The sequence below is a fragment of the Colletes gigas genome, unplaced genomic scaffold, assembly GCF_013123115.1.
Source record: "Colletes gigas isolate AHSC1104 unplaced genomic scaffold, ASM1312311v1 Colletes_gigas_Sc00003, whole genome shotgun sequence".
Lineage (NCBI taxonomy): Eukaryota > Metazoa > Arthropoda > Insecta > Hymenoptera > Colletidae > Colletes > Colletes gigas.
The window spans coordinates 5,145,950-5,162,054 of record NW_025106632.1 but is presented as its reverse complement, the minus strand read 5'-3'; the positions used below and the strand labels follow the sequence as shown (position 1 = coordinate 5,162,054).

The 16,105-nt window shown below is 46.2% G+C and overlaps 1 protein-coding gene across 11 annotated transcripts in view; it reads right to left on the bottom strand.

Moving 5' to 3' along the window:
- Positions 1-1,063: 1,063 nt before the first annotated feature.
- The window catches only part of LOC122404566 (histone deacetylase 4), a 58,686-nt gene continuing 43,644 nt past the window's right edge, over positions 1,064-16,105 (bottom strand). For 9 of the 11 annotated variants that reach the window (XM_043408628.1, XM_043408632.1, XM_043408631.1 and 6 more), the window contains 12 exons: positions 15,665-15,747; positions 14,527-14,636; positions 11,838-11,975; positions 10,415-10,515; positions 9,569-9,709; positions 9,094-9,439; positions 8,031-8,498; positions 7,646-7,924; positions 7,013-7,359; positions 5,836-6,390; positions 5,464-5,603; positions 1,064-4,905 (listed from right to left, as the gene is read on the bottom strand). In XM_043408628.1, coding sequence (XP_043264563.1) covers positions 4,842-4,905; positions 5,464-5,603; positions 5,836-6,390; positions 7,013-7,359; positions 7,646-7,924; positions 8,031-8,498; positions 9,094-9,439; positions 9,569-9,709; positions 10,415-10,515; positions 11,838-11,975; positions 14,527-14,636; positions 15,665-15,747 — 2,772 coding nt within the window. In that variant the 3' untranslated portion in view covers positions 1,064-4,841. The remainder of the gene's footprint in view (positions 4,906-5,463; positions 5,604-5,835; positions 6,391-7,012; positions 7,360-7,645; positions 7,925-8,030; positions 8,499-9,093; positions 9,440-9,568; positions 9,710-10,414; positions 10,516-11,837; positions 11,976-14,526; positions 14,637-15,664; positions 15,748-16,105) is intronic. The other 2 variants (XM_043408630.1, XM_043408638.1) reach the window with 2 other exon arrangements.

The window sequence follows — 16,105 nt, the reverse complement described above, 5'->3', positions numbered from 1 at the left end:
GGCTTGAATACTTATACATCATGTCAGAAGTTGATAAAGGTCAGCAGTGGTCAGCAGTGGTCGGCAGGGGACAACAGAGGCCAGCAGAGGGATGCAGAGGCATGCAGAGACCAGCAATAACAAGTAGTAATAGTTATACGTTGTCAGAAATACCAGGAAAGGTCAGCAGCGGTCAGCAGAGGCCAGCGAAGGTTGGCAGAAGTCAGTAGTAATCGTTATACGTTGTCAGAAATATAAACGGTGGTCAGCAGAGGCCAGCAGAGGCTGGGAGAGGCTAGCAGTAGCCAGTCGTAATCGTTATACGGTGTCAGAAGTAACAGGAGTGGTCAGCAGCGGTCAGTAGAGGGCAGTAGAGGCAGGCAGAAGTCAGTAGTAACCGGTACACGTTGTCAGAAATATAAGCGGTGGTCAGCAGAGGCCAGCGGAGGCTGGCAGTAACCAGTAGTAATCGTTATACGTTGTCAGAAGTATCAGGAGTGGTCAGCAGCAGTTGGCAGAGTACATGTAATCGTACCTTGTACCTCGTACTTTGTACCTTATACTTCAGGTAAAAAGGGGTATAACTGGGTAAAACAGTTTCATGACATTCCCTGCGAATCCAAGTTAGCCACCAGTAGGGGCAAGTAGATGCAAGCGGAGACCAGTAGGGACTGGCAGAAATCAGTAGTAATCGTTATACGTTGTCAGGAATATAAGCTGTGGTCAGCAGAGGCTGGGAGAAGCTGGCAGTAGCCAGTCATAATCGTTATACATTGTGTCATTATGGGTACTTTGCTTATATGAACCTACATAAGTCTGCAAGTAAAAATGTCTGGGCAATCGAGATTCCAAATTGTATACCGTTGACGTGAAGTCAGATTTCAGTTGTTCAAGAGCGAGAAGGCAAATGTAACCCTTTTTCTCTCGACTCCCACGAGACTGTCCGAAATTACTTCGGGCAGCTTCGGGGAATCGAGAAAGAGGGCATGTGTCAGTTTGTCTTTGTCGACTCCCCGAACATCTACGAGCTCACGTACGAGTGATCTGGTATAGTATGGGAAAGTGAAATAAGGTGTCCCCGGTCTCTCTGCACACATGTCGTTAACGTATGCGTAACACAATGACTATACCTTTTATTTAAAATTACTTTACGAGGTACATTTATATACATAAAAAATGTATGACTAATACACTTAAGCTTACGCAATATGGACATACTCGTACACGTGCAATAACGTAATCGTAATATTTTTTTTTTTTTTCATCTTCGACTTTTAGATTCTTATTTTCACTTCTTTTTTTTTTTTTGTTATCTGTTTATTTACTCTTATTATTATTCTGCTTTCGATGCGAGTCAACGATTTTTTTTTTTTTTTTTTTTTGTTTTACATCTAACTTGTATCGATTTCCTACGAACGATACCGGAATGTTGCAAGTTTCTTTGTCCGAAACGCATAAAACTCTCTTAAAATTGTCAACAATTTCCAAACGATCGTCGCACGAGAGCGGAGAACCAGTGGTAACGAATAGTTCGATCGAATCGAGTCGAAGGGATAAGGAAAATTTAAAGGAGGTTAGGGCTAGCGAGATGGAGAGAATCGCGAGAACGAATTTAGGAAAATATTACGCGAGGACGATTGGTCGCGAAAAAAAGTTAAAAGCGAGGACAAGGCGTAAAGAGAGATACAGAAGAAAGCGTAAAGGGAACGGTGCACAATTGGTCCAAAAAGGGAACGGAAGGGGTGGGGAGGGGGAGAGAGGTGCATATACAGTAGTCCTCGACAATATTAACGGAATCATCCCCACCACAAATCCTAGAATTTTCTCGGTCGAATGGAACCAGTCTATGACCAGATTTTAACTATCTCATTTACACTCGATGGTTCTCATTTTCGCCTATCACGTGGTCAATAAAATTAGAGATATTTTTCACGTCACGTAGTTTGAGTATCCGAATAATATCGAGGAACTACTGTACATTGAACGGAAGGAACGAGAGAAGAATGCAGTTTCGAGTCGTCGCCAAGGTTACCGTACAAACTCTATACTATAGAGAATCTATAGTATAGAATACCTCGGTCTACTCCCCCCCCCACTTCTCATGTCCGACGGTCTCCACCGTTTGTCCTGCTCTTCACCGCGTGGACTCCGTTCAATGCTCAAGGCGACGCTAGGGGGTGACACTTTCCCTCTCACTCGGTGTCGGGCAGTGTTGGGTGACGGAGGGCGAGTGGAGGATCAAAGAGGGGATGGTAACGCCACTTCTCCACCCGGCAAACCTGGTTCCAATGAAGAATATACTATCCAGAGATGACTTTTTGGCTAGACACCCACAAACTAAACTGTCGAAGAGCAAAGAGAGAAGGTCTACGCTCCTCCATATTCCCACCATAGAGGCCCGCTTTGACGTCACGCAACATAGTAGTAGGGTCTCCATAACCACGAGAAATACACTTTTGTTCTATCGATGGTTAGTATTTTGAGCGTACGGTTACGCCAATGCCTCTCAAGTCTTGTCCTATCCTACTCTGTCCCTATTCGTGAGCGACTCAGCCAATAATGACAATGCATGTGAGAGCGTCGCTATTAACACGTTGACTGCCACATCAAAACCGTACAATTTTTAACGAGACCAAAACTTGGATTTTAAGCAACAGTAAACTGCATAACTTAAAATTTGTCTTCGGTACTTATTTTCGTCCTATATAAATTTATTTAACATTTCAATTTCAATTTCAGAATAAATTGTTTTAATTCCATAGTGGGAAGGTCTTGTCAGCCATATATGGGTGACGTGGCAGTCAAAGTGTTAAGCCACGGCCAATCAGCGCGCCTAGCCATCGAGTCATCGTTGCATAGTACACGGATCGGGGAATATATCGGGGGTCTCCGAGTTTACGACACGAATCGACCAAAGAATTGTTTCGTGCTAGATATTTCCATAATTTTTTGGTAAAAATACGGGACGAACACTTGAGATTCCTTGCGAACACACAAACATACGATGCACACATATGTTCCTTGTACTCGATGCCCGTATATGCGCACACGTCCGCGTATATGCATATACGTTATACGCAACGTACGAAACTGCGGAAATCATTTGCCGATCGATCGATTCGTTTACGTGACTCCCGTGTTCTCGTAAAATGCACGACACAAAAATAAATGCTCGTATTTCAATTATATTTTTTCTCTCTCTCTCTCTCTCTCGCGCACACACACACTCGTACACTCATGCACACGTACACACACGCGTACACACATTCTCGCGTGCACTTATACTTTTATTTAACAGTAGCTCGTTAAATTTCATCTTTTCTTTTTTTTTTTTTTTTTTTACAAAATATCACAAAAATCACACCAGCCTTTGTTCGCGATAAAACAACCAAACGTCGCTATGCCGCCCGAAGAAAAATCAATCGCTGTGGTCTCGCGACAACGAGACACGCGAAACGCTTTTTTTTGTCTTTCCGCTTTTCGTCGAGTTCGCGAACAGTTTTCTCCCGCGACTGTTCCTCGCCTCGATCTTTTCAAAATTTCACGACTACGTGAATCTTCACGCTACAGTCAAAAATTGTTTGAAATAAAATCGACAACCTCTTCTGAACGGATGCACAATTTTTTCATCGAGTAAGGAAACCCTTGGCGAATGTTTTCAAGTGATTGTATAATTATACCGGCACGAAACCGTACGTTTCCTTTCGATTCGCGCGATAAAGACATTCGAAGGCATTCGAACGTTCGTGTTACTCGAGTCGCAGGACACGCCGCAAATTTAGGTGACCCTCTGACGCAAAAATCGTTTCGAACATCTGATCCCGACGTTCGGCGTTTCGCAGGACGACCGACGATTCACAAACAGGTACAACTTTTTTTTTTCCTATAGCGAGTTTCTTCGAAATTTCTATCCGGTAATGTCGGTTTGCGCGACTCGAACGTGAGAGATGGTCAGTCATCAGAAGCAATTCGTGTAGCTGTGAGTATAGTACGTTCCATGGAACGATGCAACAGTAAAAGTTACAAACACATCAATTTTAAAAGGAAAAATAAATAACAAATTTTCGTATCGTATGATCATTCATTTTGCTCTTTCTTCTTCAAGAAAAAGAATTCAAATCAGCTTTCGTTGGGGTGGTGACGCTGAGTGGAAGGGATCGGAATGTTAACCGTGAACTACTGGCATTTAAATTATCCTTTTATCGTAAACAATATCGAAACACGTACGTTGCGTGTGCAAAGTGCCGGTCACCAGTGACCATTGGCAGTTAAAATGTTAAAAAAACACACACATGCGTTAAAACGGATATTATCTTATAATATCAGACAAATAAAACTTTGTTCCATAAAAACTCCAAGTTGAATGGAAAGATAGATTTGCTTTTTACGTAATAAAAACTTTGTTAGAGCGGATTTCGTTCACGTCCAACAACACGGTTCCATGGAATGTACTATGAGAGATTACTCGAAACAGTACAAATTTGCTCGCGTGTACGAGAAGAAGTGGTTCGAAGGTGCTGTTGCGCGCAAACGTATCATGTGGACGAAGAAACTGTGTGTATAAATCGGTGGCTCGGCTAGGTTCGGCTCTTCTCGCGTGGTCGGCTCAACAACAGCGCCACCGTGCGCCGCGGATGCAACACCATACGTCACGGCGACAGAAGCGCGCGAAATGGCTCGACGACGCTGGTGCGAACGGATGCAACATCGGAACAGAGTAGACTGCACACGTTGTCGCGCGACGCAGCGTGGCTCCACGTCTCGCCCTGCCGCTCCTACGACGCGTCGCGAATACAACGACGGTTGTTTCGCGACAATTTCCAAAGACGATCGCGCGTACCGCAACGCAGCCATCTACGGTTTCATTTGGCGTCGTCTTGTTCCATGGGCTCCTCGGAAACTTCACGGGAATGTTCTGGGGTAGTTCTGAAAAATTAGTTGAAATGTTCAGAGAGAATGATCCTCATAAATGTTTAAGGCCACCGTGCACAGAGGGAGCCAATACATCTTTTTTGATTTGACATTCAGTTCTAGGTTAACACTTTGATGGCCGCTGTCACGTATACGTGAGTTTGCGAGCTGGCAGACTTTGGCCACTGTCACGTGTGCGTGATCTACTACATCAGTTACGTTTGGGTTAGGTCTGGTCGTACATTCAATTTATTACATTGGTTGAGGTTACATTTATAATTCCTAGCATCTTCATGTATCTCACTTTGGTCTATAATATCAGCAGTGACAAACAACGATCTTTGCGTGATACGTGCGGCCATTAAAGTGTTAATAAAACGGTAAATATCTTGTAACAAAGAAAATTTATTGGTCGTATTGTGAGCACCTTTCACAGTCGGGTCTGGGTTAGGTTTGGGTTAGGTCTGGTTTAGGTCTAGTTTAGGTCTGGGTTAGGTCTGGGTTAATGCGCGTCATTGGAGGCACGTGACTTTAAGTCACGCGTACGGGATCTTCGAAAAGAAAGTGACTTACGTTAAGTTGGTAGGTTGCTGCATCGAAAGAGAGGCCATCGCGGAGACAGTCTCCGATTCGTCGCGTTCCTTCTGACCAGCCTCGATCGCGCTCATCGGTACAGTGTGAGCGTTCAGCTTGACGCAAGGCCAATGCGACATCTATGAAACGAACAATGACAAATAATTGATGCAATGGCATGAATACATATTCTAATTAAAAGAAAAATCGTATTTTAAGGTAATCGTCAACATGAACAGAGCCCTCAAATCTAGTGTTAAAGATACATCTATGGTAGCGGACGACAGATAGCTCTGACGTCAGCTTACGCATGCGCAGAAACATTTTCATTAAGATGAAAAACGAAAGAAAATGCCAAGCTGGCGATCGTACCTGAACGGCGATCGTCTTCTGTAGCGTGTCGATCGCGTTTTGACACGGTGACCTGGTCAGTTCCTCGTCCCTCAGCTGGCTGGGTTCGTCGCCCAGCAGAGCCCGGACGCATTCTTGGGCGGAATCGCAGATCGCGGCCAAGTCGTAGCCACCCTCGAGGGCGAGGACTACCTTGCCGTCGGCCAGACCCAGCAGCTGTTGCGTCAGCTTCCCGAAGCAAGCCGGGCTGACCTTGTAACCTCCAAGCGGCGGCGGATGACCAATGGCGGCGTCGAATCCCGCCGAGACTAGCACGATGCTCGGATCGAACGCCTTCGCGATCGGCATCACCACCGTTCGGAACGCCGCGATGTACTCCGCGTCCCCCATCGGCGGGTTCAGTCCGCCAGACCAGGCCACGTTCACGTTGTAACCGAGACCCTCACCAGCGCCGCACTCGGTCGGTCCGCCGGTGCCTGGAAAGAAGTTACCTTCGTCGTGCCTGTGTATCGACAGGTACAACACTCGCGGATCGTCGTAAAACATCTGCTGCGTTCCGTTCCCATGGTGGACGTCCTACGAACAGAAAATAAACGACGCGCGCATTCTTCTACGGTTCTCTGTACGACTGGTGAACAGGGATTCGTTCCGTCGTGGGGGCAACCCGGTATTGTACTGATATTTATCCACAAGTTGATACATTTACTGGTAAATTCTTTTGGTCTCTTACTAGCAGTAGTATACAGGTCCAGCCACCTCTGGGGAAAAATTTTGATTGGGAGATTCTAGAGGCCAAAATACGACGAAAGTCAAGAGTACCAATTTGTTGATCGAAGAACGGCAATCTGCGAACAGCTGCGCGCGCACTGGCTACTATCGCGCTGACCACCCACCGCTCTGACCACTATCGTGCGCGCGCAACTGTTTCATAGTACCTTGGTCCAATTATTCTACTTATCTCGTGCTTCCTTACGACGCAATAAGGAGCATGTTATCGTTACGTCCCTGGTTTGCATGTACGATCGGCTATCCAAAGGGCTCATCCGCGCGAACGTTGCCTATAACCACCCTCGATATCCACACGCCTGACAACCTCTCGAATACACACCGGTCGCTCGACTATCTCGAGGGAGGTTCCCGTAGCGAATCGACGCGCGCATAAGGAGGAGGCGGGGGGAAGAGGCGAAAGGACTCTTACCCAATCCAAAATCAAGATTTTCCGAACATCGAGCTTTTGCTGGAGCAACCGCGCAGCGATCGCGATCGAGTTGAAGAAGCAGAAACCCATGGCTTGATTGGTTTCGGCGTGATGTCCCGGCGGTCGTACCACGGCGAAGCCGTTCTTAATGTCGCCCATGGCGGTTTTAAGGGCCAGATCGACGACGCAGCCTACGGCCATTCTGGCGGCCGGCGCGGTATTCAGTTCGTTCCACGTGGTGTCGGAATCGACGCCAACTCCGCCGCAAGGCAGTCGAACGAAACTCTTGATCGGCAGTTGGCAGAGCTTCGACACGTCCAACTTTTGTCGATTCATCGGATTCGTCCCTGCGCGAAGCACACTTTACTCTCTGCCCCTGTCGCTAACGGGGGGAATCGAAGCGCCGTAGGTGACTTGGGGAGAAGTGTCGTGAAGGAGAACAGGTCACGAGGTATCACATTGTCCAACACATTGAACTCTACTCTATCATCCTTGGTCTTCAAAGTGACGTGAAAACTAAAAAACTGTGTTGGACAGTGTTCTAGGCGGACCTGGAGGGGGTCACCGGGACAAGGATGAAAGGGAGAGGGGGAACGGGGGGGAGCTGGCGACGCAGTCCGCGGAAGGACTCACCGAAGAGTAGCGCGTGCGCCTCGCTGTGACACGTTTGTATCTCTTCGAGGGTCGCTTTGCGCGACCGTATCCGATCGCATCTCTGCAGCAGGCCTGTTTCCGACAGCCGGGCCCAGACGCTTTGTAGCCTGCCGCCGTGCTCAGGGTGACCCCGTACCGTCTCGCCGCAGTCGCACGCGTGCTTCAGCATCAGCGGATCGTAGGCCAAGCCAGTGGTGGGTCGGTGGGAGGATGCTCGCGAGAATAAATCGGCGGCGGCGGATCCGGTGGCCTGAGGACCTGTACAAGTAGAATTCGATTATACATTTATCCATTCGATGAGCACATTGCCAATACGTAACACGCAGTAAGGGCTTCTAACAGCTCTGACAGCCTTCTTACCCACCTAAGTGAACCAACGGACTGGAGAGCGCCCTGGACAGTGGCCTGGCACACTGTTGGCTACTCCTGCTCCCGCTGCCGCCGCCGCTCCCGCTATAGGCCGTGGACTCGTTCGAGGCCTGCAGGGTATGCCTCATCATCAGGTCCCTCTGCTGCTGTAGGAATTGCTCGCGGTCCCGTTGTTGCTTGGATATTTCGCTCTCCTCCGACAAATCCTTCTTCCCACCCGTCAGATCTATCACTTCGGACTCCTCGGACTCGGGCGCCTCGTCCAACTGGTTCGCCTGGCCCCGTGAACCGACCCGCGTCAACACCGTCTGACGAATCTGCTGTTTCAGGTAATTGTGCGCCTGCTGTTGATCATGCAACTGCTTCTCCGCCAGGTACTCTTCGTAGTGCGTCTGCGGGGCTATCATTCCTCCGCCTTGCAGCATCGGGTGACCCAGCGGTAACGGAGCCGACTGGGTCCTACCTGCGGAAACGAGGAGGAACCATTGTAGCGTGATTTTTGTCGACGAGCAAGATGTTACGCGCATGCTTGCCAGGAGGCGACGCGCACCTAAAACGATCCTTTGGCCGGTCGTTCGCGCAGACTTCTATCCTATCAGGAAACCTTCTTTCTTACGAGGTTACAGCCCTCGTAATCGAACCAGCATAGCATACAAACGATATTTAGTGTCTTTACGGTGCTGGACGTAAGTAATAGCACTTTGTTTCATTACTTACGTGACCCAGCAGAGACGCCATAATACACTCCCCGGGTAATTGGTCTACCCTTTTCCAACGAGTTTACCAAGATTATGTCACACACACGTCTCCATAGCTTTTTTGCTTAGAAATGATTATGCAAATAATCAGTGCTTCTCAATCGTCGAAACATAACCCCCTAGATTTCGTTTGTATACTACATGTCGATCGTTCGAGCTAGCTCGCGTCTTTCGAAACTGCCTAAAGTTACCAACGACGTGTGGAATCCATGCCCAGAAGGATCGTTCGATCGCGTACGCCCGACGACACGCGGCACGCGCTCTATAAAAACGGCTGCCAGCAAGAAAGAGAGAACATACTACCTAAAGGCCGGTGACCAGCCTTTTGCAGCCTCGCGTGCGCTACTTGCGTGTCCGTGATGGGCGACGCAGACGCTGACGCCGAGCCCGACGCCGACGCTGACGCCGCCGCGGCGCTGAAATAGACCGCGGCTGCGTGTTGTCTGTTCGTTACCGACTGATGCTCCAGATTCTGCATCTGCTTGTGAACGTAGCCGGCGGTAGGTGGTTCCCTTTCGATCACCGTCAACGATGGGTAGAAGGGCAAGGTACCGGGTAGCATCTGATCCGTCAACGGCATTCCCAGCCGTGCCGTAAACGCTGCTCGAACCTCCGCCTCAGAGACAGTCGCCAACTTGGTGCCGGTCTGTCGTCAAACAAATAATAATTAATAATAATATTTGAAACTGTTTGTTCTTATGTCTAATAAATTGTAGTTGATTGGATCCATGATTTAAGGTGTCTTGCGTAGTCTGTGCCCGGTTGTGAGACTCACCGTGGTAGTTCCGGACGGTACGTGAGGTCTACCCAGAGAGATGTTCGGCATAGAGGGCGAACTGAACAATGGTAGGTCCGAAAGGCTGCCCTGCTGGCTGCCGCTGGTCAGGAGGCCGCCATACGCCGCGTTCTCGGTCTCCTGCGAAAGAACGGGGGACATTAGTATTAGTGTAATAATATTTAAATAATTAAAAACTACGTCTAGTGCACAGGGACGTGATAAATTTTGTGGCAGCTGGCTTCTGCAAGTAGAGGAAATGAGAAAGATTGTAGGAAGGTAGAAAAAGAAAGTAGAGGGGATTTTGTCGTGGGGCCTGCTAGTGGGACTCATCAAGTGAGACTTTTCAGCAGGCCCTGTCTTATTACATGACAGCATATAGTCGGTCGAGGAGGATAGGTCAGTCAAGCGCTTGTGTGAAAGACAAGAGCGTAGCCCTCTAGCGGCAAGTACGGGAGGTGACACCATGTTGGATTTCCTAACCGTCTCATGTTGTTACAAAAATCATCTCCAGTGACGATTGTATATGTTTGGAGTCACAGTCTTGTAACAGATCTCTTAGAGAACAGAACTGACCTCTTAGATATACCTTTTACGTATCATTTAATAAAAAGTACATTCTACCAGTAATTACTGTCGTTTCATTCGAATCACACGTCCCATAACTCTACCTTTTCCAATACGCCACAATTTTCCAACTCGATTTTCACAAAAACGGAGCCACGTATAAAAAAGTGTTAGTCTTTCTTTTTTACTTATTTTTTCATAAGGTATCACCCCTCGTTTGGTTTTATTGCTTGCAAGTGGTACACCTGGTAAAGTATCTGTATTTCGCTCTGTACTCACTTCTTGGATTGCCGCCGCGTTGCTTCCCGCCGTGGGGCTCGCTTGAGAGTTGTTCACGGTTGGCGGTGAATTAGGCCCAGATTCCGGGTTGCTGCTTGAATCTGGAAAAGGTTCGATCAGCAAGCGGGTCGGTGAGCGTCGCGCAACCGTGCCTGTAACGCGCCGCGATCGAGATCGAATTTCGACAAGGGTGAGAGAGTTCCCATTGTTTTTCGCTCTCCCATCTCGAATTCCGGGCTCGCTAGGATGCGTCGCGTGCGCCGTTTCGCGAATGTTCCCCACCCCTCTCGTTTCGATTCGCTCGATGGAACACAGATGTCGCTACTCCCGGAGAGCATCGATGATAAATCTTACAAGCAGAATGCAAGCAAATTCCTTTGGGCCACCGATCTAGTTGAAATCTTGTAGATTTGATCATCCTATTCACGAAAATGTAGCACCGTATCGACAAACACTCGATAGTTTTTTTAGATATACGATTACCATATTTGGAAAGCTTTAAAGCTTTAACCATAAATGTTAACATTTTCGTAAACAGTTTAACTAGATCTAGATGAGTACTTCGACTAAATCAGCGGACCCGACTTGCACGCTCCTTGTTGGTCAAACCTACACTTTAATAGAGGTTAGATTTCATTTACAGCTTTTGAATAAAATGAAAGGGATCAACGAATCTCGAAGCTAGCATTCTTTTCCCTTTGTTAGAATCATCTTTAAAATAAATAAGAGTATCCAGGGTCGTGGAACCTGTGTGACGGTTGTGGCGTATAATTTTGTCACATTCTGTACGGTAGAATTTGGTTAACCGGCTGGTGAGAACGGGCCGTGTTCTTGCACGCCATAACTCACGCGCGTTAGGCCTGTTATCTTCGTCTGTCACGCATTGCAGTGTGGCGTGCTCCCGCGAACCGGCCGGTTCTTAGAAAGGCCTGCTCCCAGAACCCCTAGCGCAGCCAGTTATCGAGATTCTACCGTATTTCAATTACGAAACCGTTCGAACGTGATCCCATCTCTGATTCGAGCCGCAACACCTCGTCTCTCGCGCGCTTACGTAATTCTCGTTACTTATTTTGTCTCTGTGTATCCGCGCCTCTTGCGTTTACGTAACCCGTACAACGCTTAATAACAAATAATAAAATCGCGACGCGACACTTCGTGAAACGCCGCGGGACGCGACGCACTTCGTCGAATACTCTCGTTCGAGAAATGTTAATCGATAACGTTTTTCGTTTTTTTCGTTTTTTTTTTTTCTGTTTGTCGTCATGCTGTTACTGGACACTGGCAAAAAAAGGCAAAAATCAACGATCGATTAATCGAAAACACGGGTGCAAAGAACCGTCTGCTAATGCTCACGCAAGGAATATGTGTCGATGTATAATCGACAATCGAACGTATCTCGATTAAGCTCGATCGTAGGACGTACTTGCTAGCAGTGACTTCCGCTTGAGGTGCGACAGCAGCCGATCCTTCCGCCGCGCCATCAGTGGGGAGTTTCTCGAGGCGGCCATGTTCCTCTCCACGCGTTGCTTTAGTCGCACCTTCAGCAGGTTCGGCTCCGAGGCTGGCCAATTTTAGCCAGGGTTAGTTGTTGGTCGTCGTCGTAACGGGCCGGATAGTAAAACGGTGGTAGCGATCGCGGAAACGGTTACGGGGGCGAGGAGGGAGAAGCAGGAATCGGGGGGAGCACTGATACTCGCTGGACAGTATTTATTCGTTAAGACTGTCCCTTGTACGCTGGGAACACGGTACTCGCCCAAACAATTCTCACTTTTGCCCTATGAAAGCGACAGATGAATTACGAACGAGCCAGAGATATCGAAAGTGGACAATGAACGGTACAAGACGTACCAATGTAGAGGGGACACGATTTTGAATTTACGTGCCATCGAGAGGGCTAAAGTAGAGGGCTAAGAAAGCTCGCAAGCTTGGAATCGTGTCCACTTTACGTTAGTGTCTCGCGCCCATTGCGCACGCTGGTCGCGCATACGAAAGACAGGACGAGACAAAACGACAGTGATTCGTCTATCTTGCACCGTTTCCCGCTCACTTCCAGCATCTCTGACTCGATCTCGTTCCATCCCATTTACGCCTTCGACAAGAAAGAAGAGGGAAACTAACCGTTCGACACATGTCCTTTACGCCAGTGTTTCTCAACCCTATCGAAGTGTGACACAAGTGGCGGACAATTCTTTGCGACTTATCACTTTTAACGAAAATATTTGATATTATAAGAAATGTACCCATGAACCCATGAACATTTATGTTTTTTTTCGGTTTTAATAGTTTACAGAAATATATACAGGGTGTCCGGCCACCCCTGGGAAAACTTTTAATCAGAGATTCTAGAGGCCAAAATAAGACAAAAATCAAGAATAATAATTTGTTGATGGAAGCTTTAAAAAGTTATTAACGTTTAGAGTTCCGTCGGTACTGAATTTTTTTCTCGAAAATGCGCAAGATTTCGGGGATATGGGTAATGACCAAAAATGATTGTAATTGACCCCCGCAACCGAAAATAATTTTTCCAAAACGATTTGAAATTTTTTTTTTCCGTCGAAAAATTTGGGCATCTCGAATTTTTTTCAAGAAAGTGGGTAGGATTTCGGGGATATGTGTAATGACCAAAAATGATTGTAATTGACCCCCGCAACCGAAAATAATTTTTCCAGAACGATTTGAAATTTTTTTTTTCCGTCGAAAAATTTGGGCATCTCGAATTTTTTTCTAGAAAGTGGGTAGGATTTCGGGGATATGTATAATGACCAAAAATGATTGTAATTGACCCCCGCAACCGAAAATAATTTTTCCAGAACGATTTGAAATTTTTGAATTTAATTGTTAATAACTTTTAACTCCATCAACAAATACTGGATTTTACTTTAAAAGGATCGAGAAATACTGCTAATAACGAATAAATACTGCTACTCTATACGATACTAGGCGTAAAGTATAGAAAGATTCTGTGGCGATGCGGAGTCAGCCATCTTTGAGACAAACCACCATTCGTCGCGTAAACGACTGCTGATGTACTATTATTATTTCTCACATATCCTTCGTAATGCTAATAACGAATACAAATTAGCTTTCGTCCAATGGACAGCTAGACATCATAACAATCTTTTGAAAGCTAAAATAAATTTAGATGAGGTTAGGTTAAGACACCAACCATTCCATAATCTAATCGAGCAAAAATAAAATTGGAGAGTAGTCCTGACGCTAAAATTGTAATAAGTGCACGCTAATACGACGTCTGAAATGTAGTAGTACTTCAATTGTAGTAAAGATGACGCACGTAGTTTATTCTCAATGAAGGCAGCTTTCGCGTCATCACAGAAGAGGCAATGTACAGGATGTCCATAAACGTTCAAGTAAATATTTCATAAATGGTCAAGTTACAAAAAAAAAAAGATTTCTCTCATTTAACTTTTTTGTAACTCCAACCATTGGGGAGATATTTACTTGGACATTTATGGATGGATGCTAGGAAAGCAAAGAGCAATAGGAGAGAAGAGGTGGAAACGATGTTAGAGACGGAGAAGCACGGATATGCGAGCGTGACGATAAAACTTATCATTTTCTCGAAAACGGAAACGTTCGGCGTGCCACGGAGGGCCAGAATTAATTCGTAAAATAATTTTTAATCTTTATAATTAATTAATCTATTCGTATACATAATACGTAAATTAAAAGCAACGGTCAATGTGTCGAATCGGTCGGAACAAACATGGCGCGCGAACGAACGAATTCTGGTCCACCGTGGCGCCATCTGGAGAACTTCCGAGCGCCTGCAGGCTCGGTTTAAAGGAGTTTCTGAGAGGATCAATCAAGTTTTTGCTGGCTGTGCGGCACGGTAAAATTCTCATTGGACGAGGGACGGAATATTCGACAGGCAAGATCATTGGATCGCAAAAAACCATGCTTTAGTAGGCATTCTACCGTACATAGGCACACATAGAGAGAACGAGAAAGAAAGAAAGAGAGAGAGCGAGAGAGAAAGAAAGAGAAAGAGAGAGAGAGAGAGAGAGACTACCTTTCACCAAGTATGCGTTTCACTCGACACCACGGGATATATTTCGTACGACACGTATGTGCACGTTCGAGCGTATATGTACCTGTTTTTCGAAGAGGGAAGTCTTCGGCGAACTTTTCCTGAAGCATCTGCGGCATCCGGTAGGGATGCGAAGCGTTCGCGGTACCCCCCGATTCCGTTTGCGGTTGCAACCTAGTCAACAACAAATTCCACGCTTCTTGTTCAGTCCGTATCGCGTCGCGCAGACTCTCGGCGCACTCAAGCGCTCGAGTATACTGCACTTCGTCCAACGAGACGGGACGGCGAGCAAGAGCAAACGCCCAAACGACGAATAAAGACACGGCTATCCGTCTGCTGTCTCGTCTCGTTGGGCAAGGTATACTTTTGAGCAGAGATGCTACACGTTCAGTTCCGGAACCGAAACTGTTTCTTCTGGTTCGAGAACTTATTTATTTTGATACCAAATTAAATAAAATACGATTCGCGATATTGGATAATGAAATCAGAGCCGAAATAAATTTCAGCTTTATAAATGTTTTCAAAGTAGAAACTATTTAGACGCTTCTAAGGTCCGAATTATACCGAATCGGATACAAAACACAGTTAAAATACGTTTTTCGTTTCGTTACAGATGATGAATTAATTACCAATTATCGAAGTTTATAAAACCGAAACACAGAGCAGTGGTTCTTAATCTATGGTCCACGAACCCCGACAAGTCTAAATTGTCCTCGAGTAAAATTAACGAAAATATTAATTTCATCCTTTCTAGCTATAACACGATAATAAATAAATCTTTTCACTGTGGAACTAAACAAAAAATGAATTCTCAAGCTGAGATGTTGAAGGAAATAAATTTGAGCTTGCTAAAATAAGTACCAAGTATAATGTTAGGTTATGTGGTTTATAATTGTCTGGAATCAAATTTCAATCCTATAAAAAGTATTACTATTTTGGGTTAGCAGTCAACGTGTTGATAGTGCACTTTTTCAGAAAATTTAATGGTTCGAAAACGCTGATTTAATTAATGTTTCTAAATATCGTTTCAAGAAAGGGTGACACGAACTTCAAGTCAGAGTGTCGTGAGGGGTCCGCAGAAAGAAAAAGTTAAGAACCACTGACACGAAACACGACGCGGAGTATATACTCGATGAGAAAATCGAACACGTAGGACGGATGAACCCGGCGCGCGAGATCCGTCGATCTCAAGAAAATCTCACCAGCTCCTGTATCCGGCTGTACCAGGTACGGCACCATTCGCCGCGGCAGCGGCCTCCCTTTGCTTCTTGTTCACCAGGAAGCTCTGAAACCGTGCAAGGTACTTCTCTCAGCGAGTACTCGGGCGCGACATTTTTCACCAACCTAACCTAACTCTCGCGTTCCATCCACCTCGATCGCCACCCTTGTCGCGAACCACCACGCGATACAGTAATTTCCGTTTTCGTGTGACATTCTTTGCACCGAACGCAAATGTAAAATAACAAATGTTATACTTGTCAAAGTAAGAAAAGAAAGCTCTGTATTCGGTGTTTCGCGTGGCCGCCACAGTGGCGCTAACAGTGGGGAAAAAGTCTACAGTCTACGCAGTTCTTGGTAGCGCAGAAACCGGGCACGTGCGTTACTGACTGTGCGCGCGCAAACTAAGTTCTTTTAGCGATATA